The sequence below is a fragment of the Cetorhinus maximus genome, chromosome 12 (genome assembly GCF_964194155.1).
Source record: "Cetorhinus maximus chromosome 12, sCetMax3.hap1.1, whole genome shotgun sequence".
NCBI classification, from domain to species: domain Eukaryota; kingdom Metazoa; phylum Chordata; class Chondrichthyes; order Lamniformes; family Cetorhinidae; genus Cetorhinus; species Cetorhinus maximus.
The window spans coordinates 50957883-50974636 of record NC_135890.1 but is presented as its reverse complement, the minus strand read 5'-3'; the positions used below and the strand labels follow the sequence as shown (position 1 = coordinate 50974636).

The 16754-nt window shown below is 42.9% G+C and overlaps 1 protein-coding gene across 1 annotated transcript in view; it reads right to left on the bottom strand.

Annotated features, from left to right (window-relative positions):
* LOC144687974 (phosphatidylinositol 3-kinase C2 domain-containing subunit gamma-like) overlaps positions 1–16754 on the bottom strand; it is a 232986-nt gene that overhangs the window by 21996 nt on the left and 194236 nt on the right. Inside the window, exons 29-31 of the mRNA XM_078554634.1 lie at positions 14021–14138; positions 5602–5671; positions 5355–5455 (exon numbers count right to left, since the gene is read on the bottom strand). Of these exons, the coding sequence (XP_078410760.1) occupies positions 5355–5455; positions 5602–5671; positions 14021–14138 (289 nt within the window). The remainder of the gene's footprint in view (positions 1–5354; positions 5456–5601; positions 5672–14020; positions 14139–16754) is intronic.

The following is a 16754-nucleotide window of genomic DNA, read 5'->3' as shown; positions in this document are numbered from 1 at the left end:
TTAAATTTTTAATAAAGAAAAAAAATGTTTTCAGACATGTCCCCTCATGTAAGAGTGTCACATGAGCTGGGATATGTCAATGAATTTTAATAAAAAAGTTTATTTGATTTATAAATCGTTCATGAAACCTCATCCCGCCCCTGGATGCGGTTTCATGATAAATACGAAGGCCGCCTGGGCTCTTCATCTGCCCACCAAGGTTGAACAGGCAGCTCTGTTAATCCTTTTAATTAGTTTTTAAATGGCCTTAATAGGCCTTTGAGCAGGCGCGCAGCCGCACTGAAGATCGGAATGACGCGCGGTGATGTCGGGATGCACGCCCGACATCACCGCACGTCATTTCACGCGTCGGCGAGCAGGGCCCACCCTCGCACGCCGACCAGAAGATTCTGGCCCTGATGCACAAGTACCAGTTAATCTCAATATGGGAGACCCTCAGCCTTACCATTTCATTTCTAAAAAGCGAGTCTTTTTTCAAAAAAATCTTAATTGCCAAAGCGAATATTGGCAAGCATTGCCATACAGAGCTGTAACCCAGTGTGAATCACTGGTATCAAACAAATTGGAATAACTCTGAAAATTGATTTGCATAAAATAAAGGTGAACCACGAGTTACTTTCAGATGTTGACAATGTTTGCTTGCACTGATCGGATAAGATGACAAAAATATTGAATCTTTCAAAGACAAGGATTATATCCATGCTGTGCTTTTGTTGCATGTTGCTAGGGGATGAATTGCTACTTCCAGCATTGTGCTGATTAATGATCATGGGAGTATGAAAGCGGCGCCAGGCAAATGACTGTTGGGGGCAGAAACATTTTGAGAAGTGTTAAATCTTCTTCTCTTACTTCAACATGTCGCCCTATCTAGAACTTGGCACAAAGCCTGAACTAGCAAAGAAGAAACATTAGCAAACCCCAGAACAAATTCTTCATGCTGGAATATCTCACAGAGAAAATGCTTACCTACCCAAAACTCAATGGCAAATTCCTCAAATCGGAATGACAGATGGAATTTAGTACAAGTAAAGATGAAATAGTGCACAAAGGAAGGGAATGTCGGCATCAAATAAGCTCCATGAATGGTGTTGAAATAGCTGAGGATAAAGTTGAATGAGATCCAGGAGTCTTAATGGACTTGACGCTCAATATGTCTGACCTACACAGAGCAACAATCAACAAAGCCAATGGATTGTCGGACTACGTAGCCAAAACAGTAAAATATATGTTAGAGAAAGTCATGATCAAACTGTGTGATGCTCTGGTCAGACAACATCTTGGATACTGCTTGTTGATGAACAATGGAGACATTTAGATGCTGGAAGGAGTGCAGAAGAGAGTAACAAGGCTGATTCCTAATGACAAATGGTCGTGCGTGAAGATAGGCTGGAGAGAGTTAGATCTTTCATCTTGGATAGGAGATGTCTGAGTGCTGGGAAGGGAAACCCTGCAATCAACTTAGAAACAATGCGTTGAAGCAATGAGTGGGCGAGGGTCCTCTCTTGCAATGTGAACACAAAACGTTATCGCCGACACCATCCCCCCATCCTCCCCCCCCAACCACCGCCTCCATGAGTTTTGCTTTCAAATGTTGTTGACTATCAGCTCCTGGCAGATCTGTAAACAAAACATACTGAGGGTTCTTTATCCCTGCTACAAAAATACAAACATTCCCCCATCAACCGAGTAGAAAAATACAGCTTTGGTTTCTTTTTCATTCTGAGGATTTGGGCATCGCTGACAAGATGGGCTTTTATTGCCAATTCCTGGCTGTACTAAACTGATACAACTGAGGACAACTAAGTGTGTTACTAGGTCACTTCACTGAGCAACTAAAAGTCAACCATGATGGAGTGAGCCTGATGTCATAGCTAAGGCAGACTGGGGAAGGATGGCAGGTTTCCTTCCCTAAAGGAGATTAGTGTACAAGTTGCACTGAACAATTCACTCTAAGTACCACATTTATTTGCAATTGGTCTTGTAAAAGCTAAAATGCTTCATTATAAAAATCTGTGGGCCAAAGGTGATTCAGAAGATAAAATAAATGCTGAACTTTGAAGGCATTTGTATTTTAGCATCACAGCTTCCTTACAATACGGTGGCAAATCCATCCACAGCATCAGCCTCCAAAGTGTGGCTGTGATATAGGGGGGAACCAAGAAGGAGTCTTTCTAGGTACCTCCAGAAGGAGCATTGCTTTTCTGTCCATGGGTATGCTGAACACCGAGCTCATCCTGGTTTTCAAAACCCTCCATGGACTCAGCCCTCCCTATCTCCGTAACTTCCTACAGCCTAAAGCGCTCTGAGATCTCTGCACTTTTTCATTTCTGGCCGCTTCGGCATTCTTAATTTTCATCACTGTCAATTGGCAGTCATGCCTTCAGCTGCCTAAGCACTGAGCTCTGGAATTACCTCTCTATCTCTCCTTCCCCCATTAAGATGCTTCTTAAAACCAATCTCTTTGACCAAGCTTTTGGTCACCAGTCCAAATATAACTTGGTGTCACATCTTGCCTGGTCACACTCTGAAGTACTTTGGGATAAGAACATAAGACCATAAGACATAGGAGCAGAAGTTAGGCCATTCGGCCCATCGAGTCTGCTCTACCATTCAATCATGGCTGATAAGTTTCTCAACCCCATTCTTCCGCCTTCTCCCCGTAACCTTTGATCCCCTTACCAATCAAGAACCTATCTATCTCGGTTTTAAATACACTCAATGACCTGGCCTCCACAGCCTTCTGTGGCAATGAATCCCATAGATTCACCACTCTCTGGCTAAAGAAGTTTCTCCTCATCTCTGTTCTGAAAGGTCTTCCTTTTACTGTGAGGCTGTGCCCTCAGGTCCTAGTCTCTCCTACTAATGGAAACATCTTCCCCACGTCCACTCTATCCAGGCCTTTCAGTATTCTGTAAGTTTCAATCAGATCCCCCCTCATCCTTCTAAACTCCATCGAGTATAGACCCAGAGTCCTCAAACGTTCCTCATATGTTAAGCCTTTCATTCCTGGGATCGTTCTCGTGAACTTCCTCTGGACCCTCTCCAGGGTCAGAACATCTTTCCTGAGATACGGGGCCCAAAATTGCTCACAATATTCTAAATGTGGTCTGACCAAAGCCTTATAAAGCTCAGCAGCACATCCCTGCTTTTATATTCTAGTCCTCTCGAAATAAATGCCAACATTGCATGTTTTACGGCATTAAAGGCACACTACAAATTTAAGGACAGCACTGTACATTTATGCTTCTTGACCTATGATTGGGATGGCTCAGTGACCAGAAGTAAAGTTACGATTTGCACAGTTGTTAACTCCGGCATATCTGTTAACATTTGTCTTGTTGTGTACATGTAGGACATTCAACAGAACTGAGAACACCAGCATTTAGCAGAACTGTTTCTGCTTGAAGTCATTTTTTTCATGCAAAGGGGCATAAAATAATCAGGAGTATGTATGTGTATTCTTTGGGCGGAGCTCCAATCCTGGCCCCTAGGGAAGTGAGGAGATTGCAGCAAAAGACCTTTTTCTTCATTTCAGCAGCTACAGTACAATCCATCTGCAGTTTTCACCATGTGTAATGTTCAATTTATAAATGGGAAACCTGCATTGAGTTGACTTGCAATGCTCACTATAAGTTGGTTGTACTGCTCATTTCACATTGATCAATTTTAGGTATTCATTTAATTTTTATCAGTTTCCAGGGCTGCCCATTCATGCACCATGAAAGCTCTTTACAGTGCAGAGTGGGAGTAATACTCATACCCAGTATATATGAGCCAGGCGTAGGGCTCATCCGTCCACCAGATATATTTGGCGGGAGGTACGTTCAATTTTCTTGGTTAGACCTTCTTTGTACGGAATGGATAAACTGTCAGCATTGATTGTGCTCCTTTTCAACAGCTGGCCCACTGGGATGACTGCAAATCTGTTGGAGCAGCTATTACTTAAAGGCAGCCTCTTCAAGGAATAGTACAGTTTTCAAAGGCAATAGTGAAGAGTGAGTTATCGAAACAGCGGGCTGCATGACATCATCCAGGGTCCCTCATTCCCTCATGAAGACAGGCAGATGCTTTGAGAGAAAATGAACATCAGAAAGGAGGACCTTTTCCCCAGGCAACTGAATCATTGCTTGGGCATTTCAAGGATTTTTCTTTTATTTCATTCATGGGATGTGGGTGTCACTGGCTGGGCCAGCATTTATTGCCCATCCCTAATTGCCCTTGTTCAGAGGGCATATAAGCATCAACCACATGGGTGTGGGTCTGGAGTCACATGTAGGCCAGACCAGGTAAGGACAGCAGATTTCCTTCCCTACAGGGCATTAGTGAACCAGATGGGTTCATGGTCATCATCAGACTTTTAATTCCAGATTTTTATTGAATTCAAAATTCACCATCTGCCGTGGTGGGATTTGAACTCAGGTTCCCAGAGCATTACCCTGGGTCTCTGGAATAATAGTCCAGTGACAATACCACTATGCCATCACCGCCCCGAATGACGCAGCTATTGGGGCAAGCTTACAAATGCAAATTACAAATAGGCTCACACTTCAGTGCAGTATTGAGGGAGCACTGTGCTGTGAGGGGGTCAGCCCTTCAGATAAGACACTAAACTGTGGCTGTTGGCTGTACAAAGATCTGTGGCTATTCAAAGAGGAGAAGGGGAGTTCTTCTGTTGTCCTGGTCAATATTTATTCATCAACCAACATCTAAAAGAACCCAATGATTTGATGATCTATTTCATTGCTGTTTGTGGGAGCTTACTGTGTGTAAATTGGTTGCTGCCTTTCTTACATTGACCTATGCATCCAAAGTAACCTTAATGGTTATAAATGTTTTATGATTTTTAAAAATTCTTTCACAGAATGTGGATCTCGCTGGCTAGATCAGCACTTATTGCCCATCCCTAGTTGCCCTTGAGGAGGTGGTGGTGAGCCGCCAACCTGAACCGCTGCAGCCCATGTGGTGAAGGTATACCCACAGTGCTGTTAGGGAGGGAGTTCCAGGATTTTGGATTTTGACCCAGTGACAGTGAAGGTGATATAGTTCCAAGCCAGGATGGTGTGTGGCTTGGAGGGGAGCTTGCAGGTTTAATTTAATTAAAATTACACAGAAAATAGTGAGGAGGGCACCCATGATTTTTGTGCCATGTGACCAACAGGTTTAACTCCCAACAGATAGAGTCCATTGGTAAGCTTGGTCCCAAAACCTAGATTACGTTGTCTTATGTAAATACGGCATCTTCACAGCTAAGCACATAAGGATTATACTTCTTCTGTTTTCTCTCTATTCTGCTGAGAGAAAATTCTGCAGCACAGCAGGTTTGAACGCACGGTGGATGTAAACTATGTACTTACAATGTTTTTGACGTGCTTCACCATCACAGACAGCTTGCTGTTCTCCCAGGAGATACAGAGCTGTGTGCTCGCTGACAATTTCCCAGTGTGAGATACAGCCTCTGAAAGACAAGCGAGTGCATCAAAACTGCTCAACCGTGACTTGAAAGTATTTATCTTAGGTTTCTGATATTTGCTAGATGTTGCACGGACTTTATCAAGCAGTAAGGATTGGAATAATAAACAAGAATATGCATAGTTTAAGTACCTGGTGATGGTGATACAGTGGGTCTTTCATTATTTGGAAAACAATGGAAAAATGTGTAGACAAGATCACTCTGCAAAATATGAAATTGAAAATTTCCATTAAGACAGATTTGTATGACAGATTTCCTCTGTTGGCATTCCTGGCACAAGAGTTCCATCCACGTTGGAAACTTGAGCATGAAATGCAGCACATTTAGTTAATTCTGCTCAGGATACAGTGACCCTTCATGGACAAATATGGTTAAAAACATATAATTTGCAGTGGTAATGAAGATAAGGTTGTCAGCATTCGCTATCATCACTCCACTGAAACTGATAACAATGTGCAGACTCCAAAACTTGCTATGGATAGGGGAAAGACTGGCAAGCTCTACCTATTTCCTCTTACTACCTCTGTCCGTAAGCAGAAGCATACTTTAACCAATCCCTCGGTTTTCATGATCCAATTTACAGCAAACCTGTGTCATGATTAACTCAGAAGGCTAGTTTATCCCACATTCAAAAAAAAATCCCGGGAGAGGATTGTCTGTAACCATGCACGCACGAATACACGCAGTAAAGGGGGGATAGAAAAAAAGGAGTTTTACAGTACAAGAACCACAGAAATGAATATCAATTCACGTGATTTCCAGAGTCTGAGAAGTTGAAGTCCAGAGGGTGTTTCCTTTGTGGTGGGGTTCAGTTCCGATGAGTTTCTGGTTGGAGATAACAATACGAACATCCTTGAAATGAACGATGCTGCAGCACAATGGGCTTTCTGTGCTTAGGCTTCTTGGCAGGCATTGATCAGAGAGTTAGAAAAACAAGCAGCTCCGTGGAGCTGAGAGGTGGTAACTGATTGCTTACTCAGCCAGGTTGCTGGAGTACTGTCCGGCTGATGTTAAAGCAGCAGTCTGAGGATATCTTAGTTCCCAAAGCCATATAGAGATTTCAAAATTGTTACTCGAGTTATGTGACCTTCTTTCTCTGCAATGACTTCAAAAGGGATGTTTGTCCAATGTCTGGGACTGGCCTTGATTTCAGGACTGAAATTGTCCCTGTCATTGGTTGTTGAAAGAGTTACCATCCATAATGGGGGTCTGGTGTTGGGAAGCCATTGTCTAGGTAGACCCACTGACTCCACTAGCAAGGTGAGCTTATCAGATGCAAATGATGTCCCTTTCATTCCCCTTTGAAATGGGCTTGGACAATCCCAGGTGTGATATGAGCCTGTTAGTAGCTCTATACGCATGACGAGTTCTGATGTGTGAGCCTCCTGGTCTTTTGTAGTTACAAAGGATCTGCACAATGAGGTGTGAGATTCCAGAAGCTGAGAAAATAATTCCTTTCTTCCTGCAATTTCTGGAGATAGCTCTCAGACAAAGGGCCAAGTCTGTAGTCATGTGACTTGAAGCAGCTATCTTTTTGGTTCAGCAGAAAGTCATTTTTTTTTTAAATGGCAGAAAAATAAAGTTCTGGATTTCTTTTCATGTCATGTGGAACCCTCCTTTCACACTTGGAGCAGGGATTCAGTCAGGTAGCGTTGCTTCTAGTGGTGCTACACAGACGTATCTCAATTTCTCGGGGCAGGCAGCTCCGCAGGCCCATACCCGATGGCCTGCATCTTAACTACTGTTATTGACTCCAAGGCAAGAGTAGCACCAAAGATGTCTGTCACATTTGGTAAGCTGCCTTCAATTGTCAATAACTTGAGAATCACAGAATTGTTACAGTACAGAAGGAGGCCATTTGGCTCATTATGTTTGCATTGACTCTCTGAATGAGTAATTCACCTAGTGCCATTCCCCTGCCTTCTCCCCATAACCCTGCAGATTTTCACTTTTCAGGTAACAATTGCTTTTTGAATGCCTTGATTGAACCTGCCTCCACCACACTCTCAGGCAAAGCATTCCAAACACTCACCACCCGCTGTGTGAAAAAGTTTTCTCATGTTGCCTTTGCTTCTTTTGCCAATTATTTTAAACCTGTGCCTTCTCGTTCTCAATCCTTTCACAAGTGGGAATAGTTTCTCCCCATCTACTTCAGACCCCTCATGATTTTGAATACCTCTATCAAATCTCCTCTCAGCCTTCTTTTCTCAAGGGAAAACAATCCTAACTTCTCCAATCTATCTTCATAATTGAAATTCCTAATCCCCAGAACCATTCTTGTGAATCTTTTCAACACCCTCTCCAATGCCTTCAAATCCTTTCTAAAGTGCGGCACCTAGAACTGGATGCAATACTCTTAGCTAAGGCTGAACTAGTGTCTTACACAGGTTCAGTATAACCTTCTAATCAAATGGACTTTCCGTTGCAAGGTCCCCTCTGATGATTCTGTGGTCTTTAACTCTTCACAATCCTTGTTTCCTCGAATGTTGGATCCATCCTCACCAGCCCTCTGCTTAGTGATTCATCCAAAAGCAGTCCTTTTCTTCTGCCTGGCATAGCGGTACCTGCTTTCGGTCTTCTCCCCAAAAATGCGCTGATTGGCTGCTTTGAGAATCTGTGTGTCTGCATGCGGCAAGGCCAGCTGTTTCTTTCTTTATGCCCAAGCATTGAAGCTTGCATCTTACTTAAACAGGTTTTGACCTTGGCCCCTGTCCCCATGGCACTAGGTCACATGGGCTTGTCTCCAGGCAGATTTAGTGCAAGGTCACATGGCCTGTGTCCTCTAGATTCCATAGGAGGTCACACCTTGCAACTTTCTATTTTACTTTGAAATAAAGGAGACAGTTTAAAACATGACCATCTCATAGTCTCCCATTTGTAACACTGTAAAAACCCTTAAAAAAGATACACCTTGTTGAATGAGGTGTAATTGGGATTTTGACAATGTACTAACTTAATAATTGCTGCTGAACACCCTCACTGGCCCTGAAATATTAATTTTATGGAATGTCAAATTTCTCCATTATGATAAAAAAAATCCTACATATTTTTAAAATGTTTAATTAAAAACAAGGGATAATTAGTGCCTTTAGCTTACTGGTTTGCTGTGGGTGAATACTTCAATGTGATTGGCGGCTTACCCAGCTCACTGACATTATTGCTGCTTAGAAATCCCCTTTTATACCAGAGTTGAACTGCCATGAAGGGGCAGTTTTCTCCGGAAAGGTTGCTAGGTCTTTGTGGGCAGCTTTCTTTGAAGTCAGCAATTGTTTCACTGCTGACCCTCAAATTCTAGCCCCATATATTTCATTATCTACCTCCTACACACTTAAAGAACAACAAAATAGTAATATTGAAATAGCAGTTTAATTGTAAAATAGATTTCTTAACATTCTGTATTCTCTGGGCTGGCCATTTTTATTTAAACATTGCTTTGTAAGTACCATGACACTGATGAACAATCTAATCTTCCAGTATTATGGTTGTATAAATATCAGGGAAAGCTAAAAAAAACGTTAATATTATTATATGTGATTACTAATATTATATGCACTTAGTAAATGCTGTCAGCTAGTTCCCATTAAGTGTTCCTCTTTCCTGGTTTCTCCATTCAACTTTTCATAATTTTTGTGACTTCGCTATTGCACAATTTGAGTTGGAGCTAACATAAAGCTCAGGGAATTCAGGGCTGGATTCAAATCATGGGGTAACTATAACATGCATTTCATTACATGTAGATCAAAATTTGTCCATCTGTTGACTGAATACCTCACCGTAACTGTTTACAATTTGCAGATCAACTGATATTTTACTGCATACAGATTGGAATAGTGCGCAAGGGCTTTGAAAAGCAAACAAACCGTAGTTGAGAATTTCAGCTAGCAGATAGGTTATAAATTGTGGCTTTCTTCACTCAGACAGTCTAAATGGTTACTGCTTCTACTGGATGATTCAAAATCAGAGGAGTTGAACTTTGAGCTCTGATCTCAGTGACTTCATTTATCTTGACCACCAAAGCCAGTTCGGTAATGAACTCGTGCAGGACACAACGTCAGTAAACCAACTAAAGCTTACTTTACATTTGTTCTGCACCCATTGCAATCAAATTTCTGACCATCTTTCATAAGCAGAGTACCTAAACTGCTGCTTTAAAAAGAAATTGACAGCTACCATCTTGCCCAGGGAGCTATGGACCAAACTGCACAGAAGTGGACAGAAATACACAGGGTATGAGTTAGGATCAAGGATAGACACTCCTGGGAGAGTTCTTACTTCTCATTTTCAGCCAAATAGCAAATACATGCTGCTCACAAAGCTCCAAACGCCACAGTCATCTCCCAGCTGCTGAATCTAATAGCAGCAATATTGGAGGATTACGCTCCTGACCTCTTCATTTTAGATGGATCTCATTATTGTAAGGTGAGCATTGTATGCATTGAATGGAATTGGCTGTAAAACATGAGTTCCATTATTTTTGTAGCACTGGGAACTGGATGCTGCAGTTGAACTTTGATGAGAGATGGGCCTCAGGGATCAGACTCGGGCTCATTCTATAGATATGCTTCTCTTGGCCTTGTTCACTAAAAGTCTTTTTCTTTGTATCAGTAAAGCTTTGAGCAATGTCTTTCTTTGGACTGACATTAAGATTAATCATAGCTGGAACATTTTAGGATCAATATTAAGGCAGATGGTACAAATTCAATTAAAGAGAGGTTGAAACTGGGAGCAATGAATCAATACAAACGGCAATTTTCTGGTGAGACATATGAATGAACAATAGGTTGTAAAATCCGATAAGGCCTGAAAATGGGCAGGGGGATTGTTTCCGATCTGCGGGCAGCATGCAAACATGTTGTCTGCTCATTTATATGGTTGTAGTGTGCAGCAATGCTAAGTGCATTACTGGGTGACTGCATCCATGAGCAGTGGGCGCAAAAATCACAAGGGGCTAGAATGAGTAGCCTGTGTTACTTAGCGCGAGCCGCACCTCTTAAATGGGGGGGGATGCATTTTTCTGGAGAAGGTGTTGGAAGTGATGCTAGCAGTGAGTTTTCCCTGAGAAAGAGACACAACATAACAGAGAGTGGGCTACAAGTTTCACTGATGCAGTACTAGAGGCCTTAGTGCAGAAGGTCCTATATCTACAGAGGACCAGGAGGCCTTCTGGACAAACACTACCAAAGGGAGCGAGAGCAGATAACTGTCACAGTCAATGCCAGTCATGTAGACCCAAGTACATGGATGTGGTGCTGCAAGAAGTTCAATGACCTCACATGAGTGGTCAAAGTCAGTGAATCCATCTTCAAATGTCATATCCGCCTATCAGCACCACTGGCCTCTCACACTGCTTAATGCACCACAGCCCAACTCTCAACTACCAACAATCTCTCTGAGTCACAACTCATACCTAACAAGCATATGCTTTACCTCACACTCACACTTAGCATTGCTGCAAATCTCACATCCATATTTCACAATGTGGATGCATTGCTAGCTATTCAATCATGTCAGGCACATTAACTAAACATATTTTACCACACTCACTGAGATATTTCCCTTTCTCTTGCAGGACAAGGTGGTGCACAACTGGAGGCTGCAGCACCTAATCTGAGAAAGGCAGGCATGGATGCATGCCTTCACCCTGATGGAGGGGATGGTGCTCACCATGACTGGGGTGGCCATGATTGAGACCATCAGCAGTGGCGGAGCTGAAAGTAAAGACATGTAAAAGCAAAGTATGGTCTTTCCTCCTCAAATCCAACTTCCCCCTCAACCCACAATCTCTTCTGATTTACAAGGGTGTAAACATGCACCTCTTGCTTTCCCACCTCCCTGAACCACAACCCTAACGTTGTCCCTTTATCCTTTCAGATATCTAAGAACTGTCACCTGGCTAGGTGGTGGTGAAGGGCAACATCAGGGAAGAGGAACAAGAGACTGAAGATGAAGAGGCATGCTGGAAATGATAAGCTCCAAGCTCTGTGCAAAGCCTTGTATAGTATCAAGTTAGTTTTGGAATCCTCCGTGCTTCTTGATATTGACTGCAGCCTTTATTGGCAAGCTTGCCAATCCACCAAATATGTAGTTGTACATACCCATCATCATTTTTTTGTAAATCCCACATTAAAGTCTTCATCTCTGTCCTTTGCAATGGAACCTGGATGCAAATTTTCCCTTTGGCATGCTGACACCTATGTTATCCTTCACCTCTGCCCTAGCGGCAGATCACTTGTGCCCGGTGTCTCATCATGTGCAGAACCCACCTCTAACCTATCATTCTATGAAACACACAGTCAGTATCAGTCAGAAATCATGTGGGAGTGCTGTGTCTTCATTATCATTATCTTCGTGGTGTTCCTCCAATGCCTGGCCAGGTTACACCACTTGGGTATCTAAAAGGAGAAAATAAACAAGGATACGTTTCAGGTGCAGAGAGTGGGAGTGGGGCGGGGGAAGTGATTGGTGTGTGATTATGCCATCTGTAGGCTGGAAATGAGAAAAGATTGTGGAATGATGGGGAAGTGGGATGTGTGTTAATAGGATCCCAGCTGGTTGGTGAAGCCAAAACCAAGATACAGAGCTTTTCTTTATTGAGAGAATTTATTGACTTGTTCAGCCTCACAGCTCTCCTCCCACTCAGCCCAGTATCTGAGCTGTTCCCTATTTATTCATGCTCAGAGACAATTAATACCCATCAACTGCTTCCCTTAACTTTAACAATGTAATTGACATTATCAAACCTTAACAATTTAATTAACAAGATATTATCAATGTGAGGAGGAGGACTAGGTATGAAGATACTATAATCTTCGATGATTTCAGCCTCACCACTGACCACAGCATTAGCAATGACTGTCCTAATAATGGCCAGCACTGTTTCCTCCATGTGGGTGTGTCTGTCCCCCTCTGGTTAGCTGTTCCCCCCTCCAATGATGCGTCACCTTGTCCTGTAAGAGAGGGGCAAATGAATGTGGTGAAATCTGTTTGGTTAATCTGGCTGTCATGGTCGACTAGCTAGCAGTGTGTACAAACTGTGAGATATGGGTGTGAAGCTTGCAGCAGTGCTAAGTGTGTGAGGGTACAACAAATCATAGGAATGTTAGGTATGAGTCCTCATTGATAGAGATTGATGCTATGTGAGTGATGGTAGTGTGATACATTGAGCAGTGCATGAGACTAGTGGATATGACATTTGAAGATGCATTCACTGACCATGACAACTCATGTGAGGTCATTGAGCTTCTTGCAGCACTGCATCCTCGTCCTTGATGCTTGACACCTGGCATCGACCTCCATGGTTATCAACTCCCACTGCCTTCCGAGTGTTCATATCCTCCATATGAAGGGTTCATACCCTCTGCAGCACATCCCTCCTTCTCTCCACGTCATCCACAAAGATCTCATAGACATTTACAGCACAGAAGGAGGCCATTCAGCCCATCGTGTCCATGCCAGTCAACAAGTATCTGACTACAATAATCCCATTTTCCAGTGCTTGGCCCATAGCCCTGGAAGCTATGGCAACGCAAGTGAATATCTAAATACTTCTTAAATGTTATGAGAGTTTCTGACTCAACCACCCTTTCAGGCAGTGAGTTCCAGATTCCCACCACCCTCTGGGTGAAAACGTTTCTCCTCAACTCCCTCTTAACCTTCTACCTCTTACTTTAAATCTATGCCCCCTTGTTATTGACACTCTACGAATGGAAAAAGTGCCTTCCTATCCACTCTAGCTATGCCACTCATAATCTTATACGCCTCTATCAGGTCTCCTCTCAACCTTCACTGCTCCAAGGAAAACAACCCCAGCATATCCAATCTTTCCACATAGCTCAGACCCTCCAGCCCAGGCAGCATCCTGGTAAACCTCCTCTGTACCCTCTCCAGTGCAATCACATCCTTCCTATAATGTGGTGACCAGAACTGCACGCAGTACTCCAGTTGTGGCCTAACCAGCGTTTTTTGCAGTTCCAGCATAACCTCCCTGCTCTTGTATTCTATGCCTTGGCTAATAAAGGCAAGTATCCCATATGCCTTCTTAACCACCTTATCTACCTGCCCTGCTACCTTCAGGGATCTGTGGATATGCACACCAAGGTCCCTCTGATCTTCAGTACTTTTCAGGGTCCTACCATTCATAGTGTAATCCCTTGCCTTGTTAGCTCTCCCCAAGTGCATTACTTCATACTTTTCCAGGTTGAATTCCATTTGCCACTGCTTCAATGCAGTGTCTGAAAATCTTGGAGCCTGCTTTAACTCTTGTTGTGTCAATGTTTTCCAGGTCAGATTATCTTCAAACCCAACAACCAACACCTGCTCCAACCATAATGTTCATTCCCTTTAAGAAGTACAGGCTAGCTTTAAATGGTGCCAGCCACTCATGATATTGGTCCCTATTGATGTGTCCAGCCAATGAACAGTGTACTGAGCACTAGCTGGTGCAGAGGTCACTCAAATGCACAGACAGCACAATGTTGATGTGGTCATCAATCATCAAGGGTCATCCAGATTTGCTCCCATATGTTTTCATTGAAGTGTTGTACTACTTACCTTTGCCACATGAGGTGATCCATTCAACAAATACCTCACATATTCATTCAATTCATCCTTTCTTCTCCTCGCCAATTCCCTTCCCTTAGACAATCCAATCAGAGGCTTGTAAGGAAATCTGGAACACAAAAGTTTACAATGGTCATTTTTCAAAATGAATATTCTATTGGGAGAAATGTGAGGACACCAAGTCTTGCAAATTTGAATTATTGGATCTATATCAGTGGATAGAATGACCAAATGATCAATATCCTGGGGGATACCATTGACCAGAAACTGAACTGGACTAGCCATATAAATACTGTGGCTATAAGAACAGGTCAGAGGATAGGAATCGTGCAATGAGTAACTCACTTCCTGACTCCCCAAAGCCTGCCCACCATCTACAAGACACAAGTCAAGAGCGTGATGGTATACTCCCCACTTGCCTGGATGAGTGCAGCTCCCACAACACTCAAGAAGTTTGGCACCGTCCAGAACAAAGCATCACCACATCCACAAATATTCACTCGCTCCACCACCGATCCACAGCAACAGCAGGGTGTACCATCTACAAGATGCACTGCAGGAATTCACCAAGGCTCCTTAGACAGCACCTTCCAAACCCACAACCACTACCATCTAGAAGGACAAGGGCAGCAGATAGATGGGAACACCGCCACCTGGAAGTTCCCTCCAAGTCACTCATCATCCTGACTTGGAAATATATCGTCGTTCCTTCACTGTCACTGGGACAAAATCCTGGAACTCCCTCCCTAACAGTACTGTGGGTGTACCTACACCACATGGACGGCAGCAGTTCAAGAATGCAGCTCACCACCACCTTCTCAAGGGCAACTAGGGATGGGCAATAAATGCTGGCCCAGCCAGTGAAGCCCACATCCCACGAATGAATAAAAAAATTCAAGAGGAGCTTTTCTAAACAATTGGCAGAGAAAGCAGTTAAGAACTGTGCAACCCTGTAGTCAGTGGTATTTTTTCAATCATTATTTGCTACTAGTTGAACTGAAATCATTTCATCTCATCCTGCACATTCCTATCAATGACCCCCATGGTCTGGTTTGGGACAGATATGATGCAAGCTGGAGATCTGCTGCAACAGTGTAACATTTCTATTCTTCACACCAAGCATTCTGATCCTGTTTACCAAATTAATGTCAAATATGCTGAACTGTAGATAGATTGATGCTGTAACCCCAAGCCCATTGATAACCAGCTTGAGATTGTGCAGAGATAAAAGCAAAATACTGCGGATGCTGGAAATCGGAAATAAAAATAGAAAATGCTGGACAAATTCAACAGGCCGGACAGCATCCGTGGAGAGCGAAACAGAGTTAACGTTTCGAGTCTGTATGACTCAAGAGTCACACGGACTCAAAACGTTAACTGTGTTTCTCTCTCCACAGGTGCTGTCAGGCCTGCTGAGTTTTTCCAGCATTTTCTATTCTTATTTGAGATTGTGCAAAATCATTTCACTTGGAATCCTTATGAAGCAAGACACAGAGAGAGAGAGGCAGGGAGGGGGAGGGAGATTTCCATCTCAGTCTGCTGGAATGAAATCCATATCGCAAAGGTGAATGTACAGTGGGCTAACCAACTGCATCTTCAAATCCCATCTAAAAGAAAAGACTTAGGGCAGATTTTTACATTCTGTGGGTGGGTGGGCGCGCGCCCGACCTGATTGAGTGTAAAATAACGTGCGATGGCGTCAGGCGACTGTTCCGACGTCATTGCTCACTCGCGCAATATTTCAGTCGGCGGGCACCCGCAAGAGTCGGCAGTGTGCCTGTCGACAATTAAGAGGCCTATTAAGGCTATTACAATATTAATTAAGAGAGCTTTTTCACTGGCTGTTGTTATATGGGCAAGTTTGTCACACACCTGCATACCACATGCAGCAATGATATGAGTGGCCTGTTAATTTGTTTTAGGTGGTGTCGGTGGGGGGAAGAAAGTTTCAAGTAGATCAGGACAACACCCTGTTCTTTTTTGAATAACACCTGTTATGACCGATGCAGTTGGTAAAGCGGAGTTATTTAAAAATCCCAGAGGGAAACTTTAAACAACTGTCATAACCTATAATTTTAAGTGTTATGTTTGAGATGCAACTCTAAATTCAGGAATCAGACCATCAATTCTCGAGGTTTTACATTAAACTAAGTGAAACGTTTTATTAATTTACAGAGGTTAAAATATTGACACATGGCTACAAATTACTACTATCATAACTTTTAACAAATTCCCAAACTAATCTCCATTAAGGCAACAGCAACCCATAGACTTAACCAAACACCAGGCAAAGCATTTTCACCTCACGAGTTCCAAATGAGGTTCTTTCACTGTGGATCCTGTGGAGCCAGTTGGAGGCTTGGAGCTGCCTTTTGATCTTACATTGCCTCTGCTCTACACACATAAAAACTGATGAAGTTATACCTACCACCACTGATTGAATTCAAATTCTCATTGTCTCACCAGCCTCTTTGAACTTCACCTTTTAACAATGAAACCCCTTTGAAACCAAATTTTATTAGTAATATAAACATATTGCTTGGTAGCTGCTAGAAAGGCGTCAGTTTTCACCCACTTCTTGAATGCTCTATTCAAAAAATGCAAATGCACTCTATCTCTCTGACGTATCTAAACTAATACACGTCAAAGCACCCAGACTAGCTGGCTTTAATCCAATTAAGACACACCCGCAGACTAAACCTTTATTTTAAAAGAAAAATATTTC